The sequence below is a fragment of the Pseudopodoces humilis genome, chromosome 6 (assembly GCF_049639895.1).
Source record: "Pseudopodoces humilis isolate 2021_Gansu_Grassland_sample_001 chromosome 6, ASM4963989v1, whole genome shotgun sequence".
Taxonomy (NCBI): Eukaryota; Metazoa; Chordata; class Aves; order Passeriformes; family Paridae; genus Pseudopodoces; species Pseudopodoces humilis.
The window spans coordinates 10,912,217-10,935,481 of NC_142205.1; the positions used below are offsets into that span (position 1 = coordinate 10,912,217).

General features: G+C 39.6%; 1 protein-coding gene across 3 annotated transcripts in view; it reads left to right on the top strand.

Moving 5' to 3' along the window:
- Positions 1-20,910, top strand: part of AFAP1 (actin filament associated protein 1) — a 115,071-nt gene extending 94,161 nt beyond the window's left edge. For 2 of the 3 annotated variants that reach the window (XM_088056493.1, XM_088056494.1), the window contains exons 10-18: positions 784-995; positions 2,427-2,572; positions 6,090-6,207; positions 7,659-7,916; positions 9,712-9,826; positions 11,063-11,227; positions 11,791-11,981; positions 12,695-12,856; positions 17,320-20,910. In XM_088056493.1, coding sequence (XP_087912619.1) covers positions 784-995; positions 2,427-2,572; positions 6,090-6,207; positions 7,659-7,916; positions 9,712-9,826; positions 11,063-11,227; positions 11,791-11,981; positions 12,695-12,856; positions 17,320-17,346 — 1,394 coding nt within the window. In that variant the 3' untranslated portion in view covers positions 17,347-20,910. The remainder of the gene's footprint in view (positions 1-783; positions 996-2,426; positions 2,573-6,089; positions 6,208-7,658; positions 7,917-9,711; positions 9,827-11,062; positions 11,228-11,790; positions 11,982-12,694; positions 12,857-17,319) is intronic. The other variant, XM_014263229.2, reaches the window with a different exon arrangement.
- The last annotated feature ends 2,355 nt before the right edge of the window (positions 20,911-23,265 follow it).

Below are 23,265 nucleotides of genomic sequence, written 5' to 3' on the forward strand. Positions count from 1 at the left end.
TATATTAATATAGAGCATGGTAAGAAAAGTGGGTGGTTTCAAAAGAAAAATTTTAATGACATTTTAATATGTAAGGGTACTGTACCTTAATCACTTCCTGAATTTTAAGCCAATATGAATTTTATTTCTATTTGCATAGGTAACAGTCTTTTAAGTTCTGGTTTGCAAGTGCTGCAAACCAGATGTGCATTCTTCTTTCGAAATGTAATTAGAACATAGAGCATCAACACTTAGTAGGCTTTTTTAAACACTGCTTTTGGAGTTACACAAGGTAGCTCAATACGTAATTATATAATATGAGCTTTATATTTAATATGAATTTAATATATTTAATATGAGCTATTATAATTATATAATATGATTTTCCCAGAAAAATTAGGTCAGCCACAGTTATCAATCGTTACCCACAGAGGCAGAGTCAGCACATTGGCTGTGTATGGAACTTTTTTTCTCAATGTCTCTCTCCCATTCTTACTCAAATCCTGGGGACCTGTCTGCTCCTACGCATCCATCTGCTGCAGGGACTGACACAGAGCAGCCATTTGCACATGAGATGGATCACATATTTATATGCTTTTTCTAGGTTATTGGCACAGTGAAAGTTTTCATTAAAAGCAGTGGGGCAGGGTCATTTACTTGTCTTCCTAAAATCCATCTGGACTTTCTATTAGAAGAGGAACAAGTTATTTAAAGGCTAGCATTACAATGAGAAGTAAGTTTCTTTTTTCCTTCCTTTTCAGAAAAAGTGAGGAGTGAAATATCTCACATTTCATTTTATTGCAGGATATCTCAACGTGCTCTCTAATAACCGTTGGCGTGAGCGCTGGTGCAGAGTGAAAGACAATAAACTCATTTTCCACAAGGACAGGACTGATCTGAAGACACACATTGTTTCTATCCCTCTCCGTGGCTGTGAAGTCATCCTGGGGCTGGATTCGAAGCATCCCCTGACCTTCCGCCTGCTCCGCAACGGGCAGGAGGTCGCTGTGCTTGAGGTACAATAGCTGTGGCTTCTAGGAACTCCCACAAGGTGAATTAGAGAAGAATTCATACAACCTGTGTCTGTCCATTCAGAAAAAAATCTTTGGAATAATATTATTGCAGAGCTGAACAATAAATATTGAAAGGAGAGAAGAAATAGTAAGCGTTGTACTCAAAGAGAGAACTGAGATTAAATGTAGTTCAGAAATCTTCTCAGTAAAATACTTTTGTCTTCACTGACCTCCCCTTCACCTGGTACTAAAATATCCCTTCTCCTTCTCTAGGCACAGTTTTGTATCAGGGATATAATTACTTTGGATAAATAAATTAGCAATAACTAAATAAATGGATCACTGTTGATGGGAGTTTTAACTTTCATTTTTCTGCTATTTATGGGAACTCCTTTTGCTCATTCTGTGTCTGTATTATGCATTTAAGAAAATGCAGTGTGCCAGCAGCCTGGTGTGTCTCGACTCTCCTCATGTGCAAACACCTTTATCTGTGTTAGGTGGGTCAGGCTTTTCATAGGGGCTTTATTCATCATCTTTTAAAACCTGAAATGAGCAGACACTTAAAGCCAAGTATAATGAGCAGGAGGCAGCCTTTGCTTTCAGTGGCAGGACATGCACTTTGGCTGCTTTGGGTTTCTGACTACAAGTCATGTCTCCTATCCTTGCAGCCAGGCCTGTTATCTGAGAGCAGTTCAGAGAACTCGAAAATCTAGAAAACAGCTCAAGGAACTGTGAAAAGAAATTAAATACATAAAAATAAGAAATTTAGAAACCACTAAATTTGTTAATGACAAGTTGTCTTTCCCCCACTACTTCTATCCAATATTTGTTTTGCTGCTGTTTAACTTTTGAATTGGTGACTTGAAGCAAAATATGAAAAAACACTAATTATTTTAATAGTATTACTGCTTTTACTTGTGTTATCAGGAAGATGAATGCTATCATCTAGAGAAATGTAGCAGATTTTTTCAAAAAGCAGTGTTAAAATCTCTTCACTATTTTGTTCCCTATTTCCTCTTGTTTCTGTTTAACAGCAGCACTTTCTTCTCAGGAGTCATGCTATCTAAAAATATGCCAGCCTAACAAAGGAAAATAATTATGTTAAAGCTTTCAATATTCTGAAGTCTAAAATAAGCATTATTTGAATCAAAATCCAGTGGCCTTAAACGATTATTTTTTCTTCTTTTTAGTGGATTGCCCTCTCTGTATTACATCATAACTGATGAACACATAGTTTACTTAAAGTACCATCCTTCTAGCAAAGCAGATTTAATATGAAATCCTGGGCTTTTTAGGAGTTCAGCAGAATGAAACCAGAGCCTCTCATACAATGTGGTAGCAATTTTTCAACCGAGAAGAATGCGCATTTTGCAATAATGCTCAGCCCAGTGGCAAAGCAAAGACCTGACCTACATTTTTGGCCTCTCCTCACAGGCCTCCTCCTCCGAAGACATGGGCAGATGGATAGGAATTTTGCTGGCAGAAACAGGATCTTCAACAGACCCTGGAGCTCTGCACTACGACTATATCGACGTGGAAATGACGGCAAGCGTCATCCAGGCTGCAAAACAGACCTTCTGGTGAGAGCTGTTCGCTACCTGCCTGCTTCCAGGGCTCTGAGGGTTCATGTCCATGTATTAACTCCACTGCCAACACAGCTTATCAAAATCCAGCTCCCCCTTTGCCAGATACAGAACTCCTGAAGTATTTCAGCATTGCAGTATGTTAGTAGATGTGTTTATGATTATAGTGTTGGAATCCTGCTAAGTTCTGTAAAAGATGCAAGGCACTATGCAACTTTACCCAAATCTTTACTAATTTTTCTCAGTAAGTCCCCTTATCAAATGCTATAGTTTAATCTTCTATTTTGCCTACAGTCTTAGAGCTATCCCTGAAGAGCACAAATATTCTGAAATATGCAGCTACGTAATTCACATTTATTGGCTGTACATATAGGGCATAATACAGCATATTGTTGATCAATATATGCTGCACACTCACAGTGTAAAGCAAATTTAAGTCTTGGGGAGTCACATAATCAGTGTTTCCTTCTCAAATTCTTTCTGAGTAATTAAAAACTTTGTCAAACTCACCCCAGTTCAATTAATTTCTGGGGCTTAAAATATGAGGTGGAAATTGGGAAAGTGTCTAGAGGGTGCAGCATGGAAACTGTTTAAATTGCTAATCAGTGCAACGAATTCCCCATTACTGATCTTTTGCTACAAGCATATGCATACTTAGCATATACAGTGATTTGCATATTCAAATCATTTGAGGCATTAAAGCAGTCTTTGGTGGGAAAAGACCATCCTTTTTCCTTGGCTAGATGAGGTTTTTAGAAATGGGAGTGAGGAAACAGTGAGGACAGGGGAATGCCCTGCTGCAGTTGTTCCCCATGGTCAGAAAGTGGGTGGCCTGAGAAGACAGCTGGCAAAGGCATCAACCCTTATCCCACTGCAAGATGACACTCCCTAGACTAATTTGGAATTTGTGTGACTTAATTCATTAGAGAATCACAGTCCATCTGCCCATCATGGCTTTAAACAGATAGAAAATGAAGGGGGTAAAAAAAAAAGGAAAAAAGTTTTGGAGTTTTCCAAAAGAAGATCCTATTGCCATTAGCAAGGTGCCAAGAGAAGTTAACAAGGGAAAACGCCCAGCTTCAGAGTCCAGTTTGAATGACTTCTGATAGAAATCAAAGTGACTCAGTGTTAACACAAGCCCTGTTTTGTGAAAACCAAATAGTTTTGATAGAATTGAAATGCACTTAGAATGCAGACTTATGTTGATATTTGTTTAGAAGTTAATAGGGCTCAAAAAGTTTGTCCTGTGTTGACGTGTATTTTTGCTTCAGTCAGCATCTAGCAGTAACCACATTTAAGAGAAATAGAATGGTAACCTTTTCCCCCTGAATTCTGTATGGCTTTCCTTTTCTGCACATATGTGGTACTAATTGGAGCCAAGTGAAAAAACATATGCAACTAGACCACATGTTACAAAGGAATGTCAAACAACTTGCAAAATAGAAGAATTTCCCTGTTAAGAATTAATTAAAATTCATTGGGTGTCCTTAAGAGCCTGTCAGGGCTTGCTGATAATCAATAGAGTAGCTGTCTGCTGATTTTCAGCTACTAGTGGAAAATGAGGAGAAATTACAGTGATACTTAAATGTTAATGAACTACTACATATGCCCTTCATAGAATGAATATCAGTATTCCAAATCAAGTGCAGTTATCATTAAAACTTAGTTTATCGCTCAGTCACTTTACATTATTGGTTATTCACTTACTAAGACTGATGCTTTGCAAAGCTGTCGGCTCCTCATTAATAGTCCCATCAATTTCCTTCGTGTAAATCATTAGGTATGGGGGAAAAGCTGAAGAAAAAGTGCTTCCAGGCAAGTTTCTCCATTTTCCTTCTAGCAGTTTCCAAATGCAATTAACTTGCATGGATGCACCTGAAAACATGATTAATGAGGATTATTGAAATAATTATTATGAATTGTTTGCAACTACTGAGATAAATCCTGCCTTCCTTTGGTGGTGGAAAGTTACTACAGGTGCATCATATGCCACTAATGAATATCTCAGTTTTCAGACATGGTTATTATATATTGCTGTAATTGGAACCCCTTAACTAGAAAGAAATTGAGCAATAACTCCAAGCTCAGTTCTTCAGACCAACCAGAAACACTTGTGTAACGCTCTACTTTAAGAACAGTAAACAAACACAGCCCTCTAATAATGCCTAACAAGGTATGAGTTAGGATAAAGTTAAAAAACATTTTTATAATGGAATTTTCCTTGGGCTTTTTGCTGTTAGTTTGTTAGAAATAAGGAAAGCTTCTGTCTGATGGTTTTTCCATCCCCACACTGCCCTGAAAGGTTCACACCAAGCTGGGCAGGTTTGTCTCTCCTGTGAGCCCAGGTTTCCCGTGGCTCAGGTGAGCCCCAGTTCTCCCTCTGAATGAGAAATTCAATGGACTCATGTTATTCCAAAGCCAAAAGAAAGCAACTGTTGAAACCACAGCATTCCTGAGTTCCTGCCAATGCTACAGAAGACCCTCTCTGCTTTAGCAGTGCTTTATCATATTTTATGAATGTCAGCATAGACTCTGAATAGTTCCATTGTTTGGGATGGAAAACATTGTTTTCCCATTCACGTACACCTGAAACTGTAGGAATGGAATTATTTTGGATCTCACTCTGTACCTTATTCAATTCCAGCAGTTGCTACAAAGGAAGACTCACCTTTGGGGTCATTATTGCTGTCAGGCATGACTCTGCCATTGTCTGCATTGTTAGATCTTCTCAAACCTGATGTAGTTTCTGATACCTCAAGTGTGTTCTGCAGAATTCCAGTAAAACAAGCGACAGTGTTGACTGGGACAGGATAAGGGGGAAGAAATTAAAATATATTTTATATATATATATATATCCCCTTTAAAGTTTCCAGAGGACTCAGGTCCACCACGTGTAACAGAATGAGAATGAGCATATAGACTATTTGTGTCTACAATTACCCAGAGAGGGTTGGGAAGCATAGTGCCATAGCTAGCCAGAAGTTCTGATACAGAAGAGAAGAATTCACAGGTTTTGAGGAAGTAATTATTCAGGAAATTTTGATTGATATGTGAACTTGGATCTCATTGAAATTATGTGGGTTCTTTTCAAATTTTTGCTGGATTTTATTTTTGGTTCTCTCATTTCCTAAGTTTGCATCCCTCTGAGCATGCATGCACACAGAAGCACCTGCTTCACCCCAGTGCAGACAACAAGGGAAAGCTTCTGGGACCCTGTCAGGCTGGTGTATAACAGAGATCAGCAGGTTCCTTTGTAAACAGACCACTGAGCAATCACAGCTGTTGCCCTCCTGTCCTTCACACAGTCTTATCCCCACAATGGAGAGCAGGAACATATGCTGTGTTATTGGCTGTAGCAGCTATGTGTGGGTAGCAAAGAAAAACTGCCCTGCAGAAAGTGAGCAGCGCTGTGCTTCCAGGCTACATGATCAGGCACGGGGAATGTACCACTGAATCATCATTTAGGCTTAGGTTTAAGTGCTGGTTTTTATTATTTTTACTTTGCATTATTCAGTTTCATGAACAGGCGGGTTATATCTACCAATCCGTACCGGGGAAGCGCTGCCAATGGCTACGCCTGTCCGAGTGGAATGGCACTTCATTACGATGATGTTCCCTGCATAAATGGATCGGTAAGAGTTGAATTTGCACAGAACAAATGGTTTGCATGTGTTGAATGCGAGGACATCTGAAAATTATATTATCTAAAGATCCTCAATGGGCAGTTTCCAGATGAAATCATATTTTTTTGATTGGGGGTTGCAAACTCCTCTCACGCCTATAGAATATAAGGGCATGGGACATATTGTTTACATTAACCTGCATGTGAGCCAGTGTGCATTTAGAAAGCAGTTGCCTGTTGATAATTTGTTGCCAAGTCCTTGGATGTAATATTCACTTGAGGAGGTTTTTTTTTAGATCACACGGAAAAGGGCAAAATTAAGGACTTAATTACACCTGGAACTTTTTGGTGTCTGTTGAAAAACACCAAACCCCAAACACTTCTCAGTCCCTGAGGCTGCATTCCTGAGGACTGCAGGTGCTGCTCATCCCAAAGGAGAACCACAGTGGTCACTTCCATCTTCACAAATCACAGAGCTCATCGAAGGCAGATGTGTAATAGGATTTAACATCTAGTGCTGCTAAACAATAGCAATATGGGGTCCTCAGGAAGATTTACAGGGGAGCTACAGCTCATGTCAGCTCTTAATTTGGGCTGTTGTCTAAAGGCCCCACTGAGGGGAAACTCAAGAGAAATTAAGAGTTTCAAAGTGTGAAATAGTCCAATATGTCAGTAATGTCTGAAAGATGTTAGAAATCCCCTCTTGGAAGCAGTGCATGATCATTTGTGTTGAGAGCAGTCTCTGCATAGTTCTTGGGTGTGTTCATACCTTTATTTGAGTAGTGTATTGCCATGGCCAGGATGGGTTAAGGAAGGATATTTAGCAATCAGATTGGTTTTTTTTAAGGTTAATCATATGAATCACTGGAGTACTGTTGTTGAGCTTTCCATTTTTCTAAAAATTAAAAAAAAAAAAAAAAAAGAGCTATTTTAGTCCTTGCAGCTCAGAATAATAAATCTCCATCAAATAAAATGTGCTAGCATACCAGCAGCTGATATTCATGGGAAAAACGTGCAGCCTGAAGAAATTTTAAAAAAAAACAAACTAGAAAAATCTTGGCTTCTGATAACTGCTAGGCTGTATTACTTCTAACAACGCATGTACCAGATGTAATCCCGTGGATTCATCTGTGTAAACTGTGAGTATCCCCCCGTTAACACAGTCTGCCTGTGCTGCCTTGGTGCTCAAGCCACCAGCTGAAGGTGCAGTCCCTGAAACAGCGAGGGTGATAGGCTTGCTTATACCAAGGAACACGCTCAGGGCTGAGGCTGTGAGCCATGGAACGCAATGCTTGCTTTCCACACAGTGTTCTCCCCCCACTTTCTAAATAGTTTAAGTGTAAGTAGTAAGTGTATGCTCGCTAAGCACTGAGGGCTTGCTGGAGCCCAAAGCATCACTAATGTTTTAATTTCACTTGCATGGTGCTCTGTTCACTAACTGCCAAGGTGTGTGTGTTGCAGTGGGAACCAGAAGATGGCTTTCCTTCTTCTCGTAGCAGGAACATTGGAGAAGAAATGCTTTATGATAACGCAGGCCTGTACGATAACTTGCCGTCTCCAAAAATCTTTGCGCGCTATCCGCCAGCTGACAGGAAACCCAATAGGTTATCTACTGACAAACTCTCCTCTAACCATTACAAATATCCTGTCTCATCCAATCTGTCTTCTGCTCAGTCTGTCACTAATACCTCTGCTGTGGGGAGGGGATCTGGCTCGCAGGTACTGTACTATTTAATGCTTAACAAACCTTTTTATTTGTTGGCTGTTCTGTTTATCTGGTTGTTATCTGAAAGGACTCGTAGAGTCCCTTAGTGTTAGCACTGAAGTGCCTGGAGTTTAGCTGTGAGCCCACTGCAAATGAATCAGGATTGCAAAGTTAAGAATTCCAATGTGGAAATAGTGGTACTTGGGAAAGGCTTTGTCCACCTGTTCTTGATGATTTACAGATTGTGAATAATAAGAACAAAAATAAACGTGACCTTCCACACTTAACCTGAATGCATGTCTAGCTACCTTCTGGTTCCTCAGGCAGAGCTATCTTCAAAAAAACCCAAAAAAATATAGGTGACATATGACCTGACTGTGACAGCAAATTTGGCTCTTTAGAATTGTACTAATCTATATATCAAGCATAGTGTGGTTATACATTTTGTGAATATGCATAAATATAAAAACTTGATGTTATATATTTAGTAAATTATGTTGTATATATTCATATATACCATCTTCATATTACTGCCTGTTATTTTCTCCCCCATAAAAAAAATAAAAGTCTATGTCTCTGCTGCTTTCTGAGGGTGGCTACAGGCTTTTGTACCTCAAACATGAACCTACAGAGCAGATGAAATCCTGTGAGCACAGCATTGCAGCAGATGGGCACAACCCAGCAGGGGAGCAGAGCAAGCCTTGCTCACAGCCATGCCAGGAACCTTCTCAGAGCCCTTAGCTGGGCTCTGAAAGGTGGTCATTGGCTTAAACCAATGTATCACAGTGTGAATATATCACAGTGATGGGTGGTTTTCAATCTAATCTGACATGGAACAGTTAAGATAAATGTTTCCCTTGTATGAAGTTCCTGTCGTACTGTGTGTTAATTCACTTAACCCTTACAAAAACCTTATATTGGAATATTAGAATTCAGTGCAGTTGCAGAATTGGAGGTGGACATGAGCAATACATTACTGCAGCAGCAGGCTTCTCAGTGCACTCCCAATTCAGTCCTTGCAAACTTTTGGAAGCAGGAGAACAGAGCATGGCACTCATATTCCCTCTGCTTGGCTGGAACATCCTCCATGGAAACACTATGAGTAGTCAGGACAGGGTTATCTTCCCAGGGTTCAGTTCATTGCCGTGAGTCCTGAATGGAAACCCCTTGAACATGAGATATTCTGTTCCTGGTAATCTTCTAAGCCTGTCTGGCCATTATGACAGGGTTTTTTAAGTAAGAAAAGCTTTTAAGTAGTAGCTAGAAGGTGTATAAAGGGAAAACGATATGTTAACTCCTAGCACTTAAAAACATGTAATAATGTAATATTGTTTAAAAAAAATATCTACCACAAGGATGGAAAGGTCATAAGTAAATAAGAAACAATGTTGAATTTTTGTGTGGCAAACCCTGGTGGGTTTTACTGTGTGAAATTAACTGAAAAACTTGTTTTTCCAGAGTCTTTACAGTAAAAAATTTTCAAAGGTACATTTTTTTTCTGCCTTGCAATGGCTTTCCTAATACTGTAAACGGCAGACTTCTGAATGCATTGGAAAACATGATGCCACCAGAAACAGGGAGTTCATCCCCTTGTTATCCTGTGATTGCTGGCACAGCTCCCGCTGAGCCGGCAGCTCCCAGAGGCATCTCTGGAGGAAGCGCCGTCTCCAGCTCAATCAATGTGCTCTGTTAAGGATGTCTGATGTAGCAAGCAGCTTTCTGTCAAGCTCTGCCCTTGATGAAAGGGTGAAAGTAATGCCAGTGGCACGGGAATAGCTGGAGTCCATTTGTACTTTTGTTTTCAAACAGTTTAAAGGTAAGAAGCCTCCTGTGACTACTAATGGGATCACCGGAAAAGCAAGAACCTTAAATAGCCAGCCGAAGAAATCTGAAACAGTTTCCAGTGTGAAGCGCACTGCATCCAGTAAGTATCTGTCCTTACTGCTGCCTCACTTGGGAGTGGAGTCAGGAGGGTGCCCAGAAGAGCTCTTGTCTTTGCAGACAATGTAAAGAACCAGTGTGGTTTTTGTGTGGCTGAGAGGCCAAGGAGGAGATGCCAAGACTTTGAATAGAAGATACATTTGTGACTTAACTCCAGCCACACCACACAAGAAAAGGGTGTCATATGGGAGAATATGAAATGTGGACCTGTGGCTTCTGCAAAGTCATGAGGGCAGCAGGGGAAAAAAGAAGGCTAATGCTTCCTCATTTGGAACAGAGAGGAATTCTGTCTTCCTGTTGGAAAAGGGGGATGAGAAGCTGATGTAGATATAAGAGCACTGTGTTGCTCAAAAGTGGACTTACTAATGAAGTCTTAAGAAGCTGTGGGTTTAATGGCAACAAGAGAAATCTGTGTTAGACTTTAGGACAAAATTAAGTAGCTTGTAACTGACTAAAACTGGGTTAACAACTCTTTGTCAGGAATGATTTCATATCACAGAGTGTGCCTTGAGATATGTGACAGATGAAGTGATCTCTTAGCTGACCTACCTTCTTTGAGTCTGCAACTGGAGCAGAGGCATAGAGGGGGCTGTGATATCAATCAGGCCACAAATATATGTGGGCCATGAAATGAAAGCATTTGTATGGGAGATTAAAAAATAAAAAGAAAGCTGTCAAGAATCAAAGGAGTGTGAACATCTTTGTATTCTCTTATGTAAGGTGAGAAAAGGTGTGCACTTGAAGTAGGAATGAAAGCCAGGCAAAAGGCCAAGCAGGTGGTTTTTCCTCTGACCCTTCCAATTAGAAACAAATGGTTCTTAGCTAGAGAGGAGCCTCCTTTCGATCTTCTCAACTACAGAGAAAGGCAAGGCCATTTTTCAAAACCTGTGTGCTGTAAGATAACTGGCTTTTCTCATTTTCCTCATGTAAATATAAAGAACAAACTCCCTCCTGAATCACTGTTGTAGCTGCGCTGCAGAACTTGGCAGAAGTCATGGACCTTGAGAAAGAGCCAGTGGAAGAGGAATGCCAAACCTTTCTTTCAAACCATAGAATTATGGAATGGTTTGGGTTGGAAAGGAGCCTTGAAGATCATCTAGTTGCAACAGCCCTGCCGTGGGGAGCCATGACATGCTTCATGTCGTGTTTAGTCTCAGGGAGTAGTTCAGAGTTGTACTGTTAGTTTAAATCTTAATTAACTACAATCTGATACACGCAGATGCAGAGCAGTACAAATACGGCAAGAATCGTGTGGAGGCAGATGCAAAGAGATTACAAAGCAAAGAGGAGGAGCTGCTAAAGAAAAAAGAAGCCCTCCGGAATAGGCTGGCCCAGCTGCGGAAAGAAAGAAAAGATCTGCGTGCTGCCATTGAAGTCAATGCTGGTAGGAGGTGCTTTTTTGTGCTGAATTCTCACCTGAGAATTGGACTTGATTATCCAATCAGCTTTGTACTCTGTGCTGAAGACAGTAGCCTAAACAAGTTTTGGTTTCAATGCTGAGCAATACTCTGTAATATCTGTATTTCCTTTCCATACAGATACAAAATGTATAAGATAAAAAAACATACGTGTAAGTGTATATACTTATTTTATATATGCATGTGTATGTATACTCATGCCTAAGGAATTACACTGGTGAAAACTTGAGATAAGCAGAACATGGGGATAATATTTTTGTCACTAGCTAATTATATTTTCATGAAACAGAAAAACAGAAAAAATACTGATTTGAAACCAGACTAGATATCAAGGAATGTCACTTGATAGAAAGCATTTGATTTATGCTACCAAACTTTTTACTTTTTTATGAAAAAAGTGTTTTATGGAGAGTACCTATTTTTTTTTATGTCACTGGTTTGTAGTGACATAAAAATTTTTAGAAATAAAAAAAATTCTCTAAGTGTCAATTGAATATCATTAAAATTATAAAATTGCTGTGAATGACAGGCAGGAAGACCCAAGTGATTCTTGAAGACAAGTTAAAGAAGCTGGAAGAGGAGTGCAAGCAGAAGGAGGCTGAGCGTGTAAACCTGGAGCTAGAACTGACTGAGGTGAAGGAGAGCCTTAAGAAAGCCTTGGCTGGTGGCATCACACTGGGCTTGGCTATTGAGCCCAAATCAGGAACATCAAGTCCACAGGTATGCAAAGCCATTGAACATGCCAATCCCAGTACCATGGGCTGGCAGTGCTCAGCCTTCCCAGCTCCAGCAAAAACGAGTAGGAATTGACAGTTTATAATGGTTTATTAAGCCTGAGAAGTAAAGCAGAATTAAATGCCTTTCTGTGTTACTTACATTTCCTACAGCAGCACGGAGCAGGTAGACATGGAATCACGTGCAAGTGTTAGGATATTGTGCAAAAGTCAACACCTTGTCCTCAGTGGTTGTAGAGGTACAGGAACTGAGACATTGCTCCAGCCCAGGGAGCACCAAGTCATCTTGCAGTGGTGGAGACCTGCTTGTGCTGGTCCCCTGTCAGCTGTGTCACACTTTGAAAGGACTGTATCCCACACCTTCAGGGGGGAGCTTGGCAGTCCCAGCTTGTGCTATAGATCTTTGTCTGAAGCAGCCATCACAGAAAGCCCAGAGAGGGATACATCAATTCCTCTGGATTATCCATAATTGTTTAATCAGATCTGTAGTTGTTTAACAGAAAAGAAACTTCAGTTTTCATCACAGAACACACATGCACGTTTTATTTCTTTTGTTCTAATCTCTTTTTCATTTATTCGTCATTATTATGAATAGAGTGTTTTCAAAAAGGATTTCTGCAGTTCTGAATTTAAAGTAGAAAATATTGCATATGTGACTACTTGGAAGAAACTCAATATAGGCTTTTCACTCTTTACTAGTCTCCAATTTTCAAGCACCGAACTTTGGAGAACTCTCCAATCTCCAGCTGTGACACCAGTGATACTGAATGCTCCATCCCTGTGAACAGCGCAGCAGCTCTGAAGCGACCTCCCTCATCAAACAGTTCTCCATGTCGAGGCCATGTCCTTCGAAAAGCAAAGGTGAGAGAACCGATGTCTTCATTTTCTTTTTCTGTGCTTTTTCATGCTTTCTTACAAAGTCTTATTTAGCCTTAAAAAGAGAATATCTAAATTATTCATATTACTACATAAATACTGCTGGTTTGGGGAACCTTTTGCAGAATAATTGGTAAGTAGTTCAGGAGACAGATTTGACTTTTCTCTGATTCCATGTTTTTCTCTGTTGCTTTATGGATTTATTTTGCAAAGTAAGTGGTCTGTGGTGTAGGCAGTCCATGTGTCCACTACTCTGTGTATCAGAGAAGTGGTTAAAAGAGCACTGTTACAGTAAGTGATTAAAAATGGCTCAAGATTGGGTCTGATCTTTTCCAGCCACTGCAATAACAGAACAGATGTACATTATAATTATTGACAATGTGTTGTGCAAGTATCTACTTAATGTACATTTAAAGTAAAACTTGAATTACTTGAATTTTGTCTTGCAAATATCAGGCTGAAATTTGCTTTCCTCTTGTTACAGTTTGCTAATTTTTGTGGTTTAGTTTAAATGGGATTTGTATGACCATTCTTCTGGGCTAAATTTGCTGGCAACATGAGTATGTGGGCAGCACATAACCAAGTGTGACAGTAATAGTGTTGGGCCCAAGCTTTTGTTTATTTAGTAGTTCACTTCAAGTTGTAATTGTAAACAGCAATAATCATAAACACTTGTCATTCATGAAGGGTATTTCCTTTTTTCATTAGTGTCTTCTGTACCGGGATTTCTTGAAAACTTTAAAAGTTTTCAAGTAACTTTTGTTACATGTATTCATTGATTATATGTATTTCCAGTGCCTGGAACGTAAATGTAGTAGATACTGAAAATTCAGCGTCTCAAAAACCTATTTTATTATTAAATTATCGCAGTATAATTATTTCTCCTGCTATACCATTTTTGAGAACTTTCTCACCCTTCTACCCCCTTTCCATGGACATCAACTGCTTTCTCCTGCCAGTTTGCCTGATACATTTAAATACATCTAATTACACTCAACATAATTACACTCAGGTTTCAGTTCTAATGAGCTTTGAAGTTTGCAACTTGTGTTTCAAACCTGAAAACGGATTTATGTGCTCTAAAGCTTATCTGCGTATTCCAATTATACCCTAATTTGTCCCATAATATCATCTCTAACTGTGTACTTTGTCTTAGATGTGGATTTTAGCTCAGCAATACTCAGGAAATGTGCTCCAGCAGAACACAGTCCTTGCAGATGGGAGCATGGATTTGTGCTGGACAGGAACATTAAATCCAGCCATCTAATTGTTACAGCTGGAGAAACCAGGGCATTATAAAACCCTAAACATTTTTGGTGTAAAGAATACCTTCTTGTAGTACATTTTTATGGTCAGCATATACCATACAGGGAAAACCCTGCTGCGTTGTTTGGTGCCAGTGTGCTTTGGGATGGCACAATAAGTTAGTCAAGCTTTTTGACAGAGAAATCTTGGATATAGGATTAGGCGAATCAAAAAGGATATGAAGCAACTAAGCATATTTTTCCCATGCTGAGAAAAACATCTCAAAGTATCAAATTCAGCTTTAACAGCTCTTTCCCTAAAACCTCACACACTAAATATTAAGAGTGAAATTTTGCTGAATTAGATAGTGCAACCCAATCTATTCCCAGCCCATTGGCAGCCACAGCTGCCATCAGGTGCACATCTGCAGCACGCCCCACGCTTGGGGGTGGCTGTGCATGTGCGGGGGTGGAATTTGGCTCTCAATTCTTTTGGCCTTTTGCAGTTGAGAGTGAGCCCAGGCCTTGTAGATGTGGCTCAGGAGAGGGTGTCACAAGTGAGTATCCCAGAGCAGAACTTGGATGTCAGTGGTGTTTGTGGGAGTGAAACAGATCTCCCATCTGTGCTTGCACTTGCAACTTGCAGCTGACACATCTCCCGGTGCTGAGAGGGAGTTGTATAAACATTCAAAATGTCAGAATGTGTTTTGTGTATTTGAGTGCATTGAGTGCCTCCCTTTCTGCCCTTTTCCTTGCACGGAGGGTGCTGAGCCCATCACCTGCCAGCCTTGTGTCACAGCCAGCCTCGTGTCACAGCCCTGCTCACCAGGCAGCAGCGCTGTGCATGTGCTGCTGCTGCTGCTGCTGTGCTGCTGCTGCTGTGCTGCTGCTGCTGCAGTGCTGCTGCTGCTGTACCCTGCACAGCTGGGCCCATGAGGGCACCTCAGGCACCTGGGACAGCAGCTTTGGAAACTCTGCCACCAAAAACTTTCTCCTCTCAGATGCACTGACATTAGAAGGAAATACAGAATGAGCAGTAAGGCAGATCTAGTGTTAAGTATAAGAAGGAATAATAATTTGGGGATTGGCTGTTCAGGACATACACTATACATACACACAAACATGCATACATAAATTTGAATTTTTTGACTTTTCTCTTTGCAAGTATCTTTAAATTTTTTTTAGAAAGTTATTATGCATATTTTTAAGAAGCCAGAAGGCATTTTAATTGCAATTTTGTCTAATCTGTACTTGGCTAGAAATGGAGACTCTAATTAAAATATGGAAAACAATATTCTGTGTCAGTAGTCCTAGAGAAGTAAAACAATTCAAATATCCTTGCTGTAGAGCAATTATTTAAACATTTGACGTGTTCATTCAAATATAAAATTAGTTTCTAAACCAAATTTTTATGTGCAGCAAGAAAACTGAAGTTGGTATTTCTGATTTGTTTCTGAATCTAGTGGGCTGGTGAATATCAGCATCTTACATCTTGCTTGTGTTCTAGGACTGGAGAAGAAAAGGAGCTGTCCCAGTTTCCCAGCTCCCAGTCAGGCTGTCGTTGATTTAGACATTCTTTCCTTGGTGTGAACCTGCAGGAGCAGTGGAAAGAAAGACAAACTTCTTTTTGCACCTGCAAAAGAAGCTTCTACTTTCAAGGCTTATTTAACACTTGAAAAAATCCTCCTCGCAGTTGCTTAGCCAAGGACTTCCTTTATACCTTTGGTAGCATATCCACAGAGAATATACATTTAATAGAGTTTTTAAAGTAATCTAATTTTTGCCAGTACTGTGCTTTACCTTTTGAATTACCATAATTTTAATTAAAACTGAATATTTAAAATACACTGAATTTTAGTCAAAGCACCATTTAAACAAAGAACACAAGTTTAGAAACAAAGTAAATTATTGTCTATCTTTAAACCCAAGGGGTTGTTTTTCTTACATTGATAAAGCAGCCATCAGCTGTAACCTTTACTGTTATTTTACAACAGCTGAGAGGTGTCATGGTCATACAGCTGTTCAGCCAAACTAATGCTATTACTCCTTTCAGCAGCAGAAACAGCTATTTACATGGATAAGTAATGGATTTCAGTCAGAGCTCTTAAATGTTGTGGAATGAGTGTTAAATTCAGGAATTCAGGTTTGGAAGCCAAGTCAGCAGGCTGCCTGCAGAGTGTCTCTGCAGAGTAGATGGGTAAGAGAGGAATCTGCAGCCCCCAGTGCCTGGTGAGGAGCAGCTGAGCAGTTTCTCCAAGGGCATTGCTGGAGCCACAGGCCACCCTCTGTGGATCTTCTGTAGCTCCTGATGGCTGTAAGGGTGTGATTCCGGGAGTGGTTCAGTGTTCATGTCCTGAGCCCATGTCCTGCCTTAGCCCTTCTGTTCCTGTGTACTGTCAGGAAATGCTGTAGGTGTCTTTCGATAGCTGCAGGTTTTACTGAACCAGGTGTTCAGCTGTAGCAGTCTCATGATTTTCACTTACGTGGCAGGAGAAATGGAAGTACCTTGCTCTGAGACATAGGAACGAAAGCATTATAGATTACATGTTTTGCTGTACATGTTTTCCTTGTCCTCAGCTAACAGGTAGGGAAACTGAGGCACAGTCAAAGCAATTTCTTTTAACTTGCCAGGCAATAGCTCAATTTGGATTATTTATAAGGGAAACAAATACAATGCAAACTGGCTTGTTTTTCTTAACTCTGCCTCTTAGTCTCTCTACTAAGTTGCTCTTTTTAGCCGTAGAATTATTGTGTTTGCCATGAGTCTTATAATAAAAAAATTGAAGAGCAGCAAAGCAATCACTTGGTGTCAGCTCTGAGAGATATTGAGGGCTTCCTGCTGTCTCTCACAAGTCATTTAGAGAGCCCTGTGTGCTTAAATCAGCCTCTCCCTTATTCAGGGACAGCTGAGTGCTTCACACCAGCTGTGGGGTGTGAATTGCTCCAGAATACAAATAGGGTTTATTTGCACAGCACTAGAAAATCGGTTGCTGTATATATGTATAGATGTGGAAGGGGGAATGCTGTGCACAGACTATTGGAACATACTTGTTAGCATTCCCTAACTAATTTGTGGCTGAATCCAGCAAAGATAATGGAAAAACTGTTATTGACTCCAGCTGTGGCTTAACAGATATGATGGCATCAGTGAAATATCCTGATTTCTTTTAATATTTTCTGTATCTTTTTTCCTCCCCTTTCCAGGAATGGGAGATGAAAAATGGAACATAAACATAGTAAAGCCACTCACTTTCCATAAAGGCCTTACCTACTACAGACCAAGACATAGGCTGCAAAGGACTCACCTGAAAGGTCACATCAAGTGATAAAACATAAGAAGTTTTATAACTCTGTTAAGTTAATGGTAGCTTGGCGCTAACTTGCCTGTATTCCCTCTACTGTATTGCTGTGTAACTATGTGTGCCCCTTTTTATTAGCTGTAACTCCTTGTTTCCAACTTCACTGGTAAAGAAAATGAAAACCAAAAAAACGCAACCACAGGAATTAAAAAGGAGCATAAAGTCACAGTTGAAAGTTTGCTTTGCTGAGCCAGCAGAGAACCAGCAGTGTTAATTACAGTGCATCAGACGGCCAGAACACTGCTGAAGACTGGTGTGAAATCTTGACTCTCACAGGTTAAAACTGCCTTCTGAACTCTGCCACAGAGCAGGTGTAACTCCTCAGCAGAGGCTTTGCTGGTGGCTGCTCACATGGCAAAACAAAACAGAAGAGATGTGCTCGCAGTGCCTGCTCGGCCCAGGAACTCTGCACGCCACCGCCCTCCGGGCCATGACAACAACCACTGGTGAAGCGTTTTTGGGATACTTTTTAGACAGATGCTTTTGTCATGGAGAGATGAAAAGCTGCCAAACTTCGAGACAGATGCGTTTTTCTGCGTTCTCTTTATTGCTGTTCTAAAGCACCGGTCATTTTCAAAGGTCATGTTCTTGAACTATGACTTGTTCCTGATTTTTTTAAAAGGCACACAGGTATTTTTAGATACTGCTTCTTTTCTATACATTTTGAAGAAGTAAAATGATACAATTAAAATTAGTCCTCAACAGATAATGGCAACTCAGAATAACTTATGCAGTCAATCTTGTTTTGTTTTTTATAATATAGTATTGTTAAACTTGAGGTATAGAACACTGCTGTACTTAGTTTCCTTTGTCTTTTCAGACCTCAGCTATTATTTTTGAGGAAGATGGACTGAAAAGGTGATAATTTTCAGACTCTTTGATAAACAGTTTAACAAATAATTGGGGATTTTCTCAAACAGGACTCCATTTCTGTTTACTAGGAAACAGCATCTTGCATTTTAGCCCGTAAAATTATAAAAATCTGTTTTCTTTGTCTCTCTCCATCCATGTAATTCCCGAGAAATTACATGCAGTAATTTGCCACTGAAGCCCTTAAAAATCTCAAGATTGGTTTTAAAAAATGAGAAGGGGGTTAGAGGAAGAATGTATAATAAGATGGCTTCTTTTAAGTTCTTTCTCTTCTGCTTTTTTTTAGGCCTTTGGAGAGCTTTCAATCATACTCTCAAGATTTTTTTTTCTCCTCAACTGTGAGGAGTAGAAAATTAATTTAAAAAATTACCTCAAAATATGAGTAGTATTTTAATCACAGATGTTAGGGCTGGAGTCTTAATAATTAGTTAAGACTGCAGTTAAAATCACAGAAGTTGGAAAGATAGCAGTCATTAAGGATCCCTTTAGGGCAGATTATCTCTTACCTTTAGGAATGGGTGTGTGCAACTCCTGGGGGATCCACTGGGATTCTCAGCTGAGCTGGATGCCAGAGGACTTCCTGCAGGAGCTTGTGGGATTTGAAGGCACAGAGCTATCAAAAGCTCCTGGCAGGAGACGGGGCTGTGTCCTGTTCCCAAATGCATTTAGGGCCAGGGATCCCCCTGACCTTTGCAGTGTAGAAATGGGGCCCAGCATGAGAAAAGGCTCTTTGCTTCTTGTGACTGTACTTAGTGCAAAGTGCCATAGGAATGCAGATACAGTAGAAAAGCAAGTGTCAGTGTGGTTTTCATTGAAAACACAATTTTTTAATTTTAGTTTAGGTCACTTATTATTAACTCTCTAACTAGAGGGCACGTTCTGTACTGTATGACTATGGACTAAACAGCATCAAATGCCCATAAATAATAGCGGAAACAAATTTGAAGCAAAAGTAAGTTCATTTAGGCTTTTTATTTCAAATTAAGTTATTTATTTGTATATTTCAATAAATATTTAATTTATATCTGTACATATTTATAATGCAAATTAGGCTTCTAGTCAACATTAGCAATGATGTAACAGTTGCCATTAAGAAGTGGTCCCACATCAAATGATGCAGAGTAGTCAAAAGCCAGATCAGTTCTCTTGTTTACCCAATATTGGCATTGTCTCTTTCCACCCCCTTGTCCCATGGTAAAAAAAAAAATAAAAAAAAAAGTAAAAAAGAAGAAAAATTCCTTGGCAAGGACAGATTTTAATCTCTGCCTGAGGTAGAAGAGTGTAAATCTCTGCCCAGGCAAACAGAGTGTGTGGTGCAGCCTTCCTTCAGCTCTGCTGTAGGTGCAGGTCTCCCTCTGTACCTCCAGCACCCAGGACCCCCATAGTGTACCCTGGGCCCCCATAGTGTACACTGGGCCCCCCATAGTGCACACAGGACCCCCATAGTGCACACTGGCCCCCATAGTGCACACAGGACCCCCCATAGTGCACACAGGACCCCCATAGTGCACACTGGCCCCCATAGTGCACACAGGACCCCCCATAGTGCACACAGGACCCCCCATAGTGCACACAGGACCCCCATAGTGCACACTGGCCCCCATAGTGCACACAGGCCCCCCCATAGTGCACACTGGCCCCCATAGTGCACACAGGGCCCCCCATAGTGCACACTGGCCCCCATAGTGCACACAGGACCCCCACAGTGCACACTGGCCCCCATAGTGCACACAGGACCCCCATAGTGCACACAGGACCCCCAGAGTGCCTGCTGCACAGGGGCTGCCACCTGTACTGAACATCTCCCACTCCTCCAGCAAAAGCTGCATGAAGCCACCACTGCTTTAGTCTATTCCATATAACAGCCAAGGTTTTGAAAGGAGGAAACCAAAAAGCTTGGGAAATAACCTCTCTATAGACCACTCTCAGTGCTGTGAAATGTACTCTGTAGCCTTGAATAGCACTATTGCTGCACAATTTTTTATAAAGAGCGACAGAGCTTGTATTTTCACTGTTTTTAGATTTCAGGTTCACCAGGCAAACTCAGCCCATAGAGCAGCATGACTTCTGTTTCAAAGGAAAACTTTTGTATTTTTAACCATTTCTATGTCTTCTATGAAAATGTTACACTTATGCTTCCTCACCAAATGCCTGTTACTGTACCAGGTGCTTTTTAAAATTTTGTTTGGTTGTTTTTTAATGGGTGATGCTTTTGTTTTTAAAAAACCCCAGCTCACAACTTTGGGGGATGAAGGTGTTTTTTTAATGAGATGATTGTGGCAATTTGATTTTTTAAATGGAGAATATTAATTTAGTATCAAATTTTGTTAGACACTTTCAAATTAATTGGCCCAGGGTGTATGGTGTATGATACTGTTCTCATATTAAGAATGTAATTATTTCCTTATTGTATTTTTTAAAAAACAAAATCATATTTAAAAAAAAAAAATCTCTGTGAAAAGAAGCATGATAGAAACATGAAAAAAAAGGTTTTGTTTTATTTTTGTTATTGGATATGTTGGCAGTGCCCATTGTAATTGATTGTAAATATAGCCTTTCTACTGTATTTCTCAGTGTATTTAAGTTTTTTTGACACACATTCATGGACATTTCTGTTTAAAAAAAAAAAACAAAACAAAAGTCCAAAACAGACCCACCTTCAAATGTGTGTCTTAGTAGCTTCAATTAACTTTATGCCTTTCTAGTTTATTCTTCAGAAAGTCTTGCAAAGTGTGAAAAAAGACTGGCACCTGGTAGGTGCGACAGATCCGAGACCATTATTAATAAATTTACCTGTCAAAAAATGGATTTGCTTTGTTTTTTCTTGATGTTTGTCAGTTCAAGAAGCACCTTAAGGTGCTGAGATGGCACCTTAGCAGGTCTCCCACAATAGTTGGCCTCAACTGAGAACCGTTCTCCTGTGCCAGTCAGTTGAAAAGCATTTGGACATTATCATGAGTATTTTTTGGTATTAGTTGCATCCCCATTTAACTGAGTGTTGATCTCCTGCAACTTGAATGCAGCCTAAGGACTCTCTTGGCAAAGGAAATGTGGAATTTGATGTATTGAGAGCTCATAGCAGCACTTCCCATTTGCCTGTTGCAACTGCACCAATTTGCTTAGATGTCAATTCCACTAATAAATTATGCAATATGTAAAACATTAAAAATTACCCCTAAGAAATGAAAGTGGATTTAAATTAAACAGAGCTGATTATCAGGCTACTTAAAGATGAATGTAGCAATTTCTTACAGATGACTGACAGATGAGATTGAGAAGTGTTAAGCTGTAATTACTCCTTGCTGCTTTTCGTAGATTTTGCTCTTGCTCCTGTTACACCACAATTATTACCAAATTTATAAAGTAGAAAGCTTAAGTAGAATATACATTTCATTTTCCCAAACTGAGGGAAGCAACATTCTGAAGCAGTTAATTAGTTTTTTTTCTATAGTTATGGCCTCCAAGATCATAATGGAGTTATAATACGTAGGTACATGTACTGCACAATAACAACAATTAAAGACAGAAAATTAAATGAAAAACAAAAATTAACCTAAAAATGCAACCAAAAAAAATTAAAAAAAAATAAACCTGCCTTAATCCTGTGGTGTAAAATGCAATAGGTATCTCTAGGTTCTGTCTGATTCATGAAACTTGCAGAAGCAAATGGCAAGAAAAAGCAACCCACCTGCATTGCTGGTGTCTCATCTGCCTTTGGACCTATACAACATTATCCAAAGTCTGAGCACTGACTGCCATAAATAGATAAACTCTGTGAGTGATGATAGAAAGGGCACAGCAATCCCTCCAGATGAGGAAAAATCCTATTCATATTGCAATGAAGTTCAAGGGAAAAACAAAGGTCATTCCAGTGTGAAAAAAAAAATCTTGAGGCGGGGACTGTGTTAACAGGTTATAAAAATAGGGAAACAAAATACTGTCTGCCACTAACAGAACAAACACTGAGGTTATCAAAATTAATGATCAGGTTCAAAACAACTGTCTAATTCAGCTACAGAACTTGTCACAGAATTTTATTGATGCTAAAAGCTTGTATGGGTTCATAAACAATTAACAAAATTCGTGGCAGAAAGTAATTACTTAAAGCTATCAAACACAAAGCTCCTTGCTTCAAAGCAGTAAAGTCCAGCTCCAGGGAGGCTGGAAGTGTGCTCTGTTTAAGTGTCCTTCCCCCTGCTCCCCCAGCATATTGCTACTGAGAAATAAAGCTGTTTTCTTTCACAGAAAAATAAATTTTTTTTCACACATAAATTTTTTTTGTGGTTACAAAAACATTCCCTTCTATAAAGCACTGTATCATATTTTTTTCAATTTGACTTCTAAAGCAAGCATCTCTCTTTTAAGATCAAGGCAATGAAAAATTACTCCTTCACAATTTATTAGATAACAAAAAAATTAAATTTTATCAAGGGTATTCCTCATCAGTAGTCTGATTACAAGGGCATAATTTTCCTATTAGATTTTGTAGAACCAGTAGAATTATAGCTACATGGTCCTAAGCTGAACATAAGCTTAATTCCTGGTCTAATTACTAAGTTTTAAATAGACTGTTAAATTACTCACTGAATTATTCCTTAGATTTATTACTTTTTTAGCCTGTTTTTTGGCATGTACTGCTGATTTTGAATTTATTTTTTGAGATCAGCTTTTGGTATGATGCTGTAATGGCAAGAATGGATCCTTTTATCACTTTCAAAATACCCTGTGCAGCATTTGTACTATTTTGCTTCAGCTTTGAAAACCATGAGGGTCAGAGTACAGTAGCATTTTCTCCACAGCAGCTGGATCCATGAGAAAGCAAAACATCTTTCAAGGCATAAATCACAAAAAGAAAAAAAACTGAAAATAAATCAGTGTCTTAATGGAAAACAGGAAAAAATACTGGCTGTTGTTTATGCCT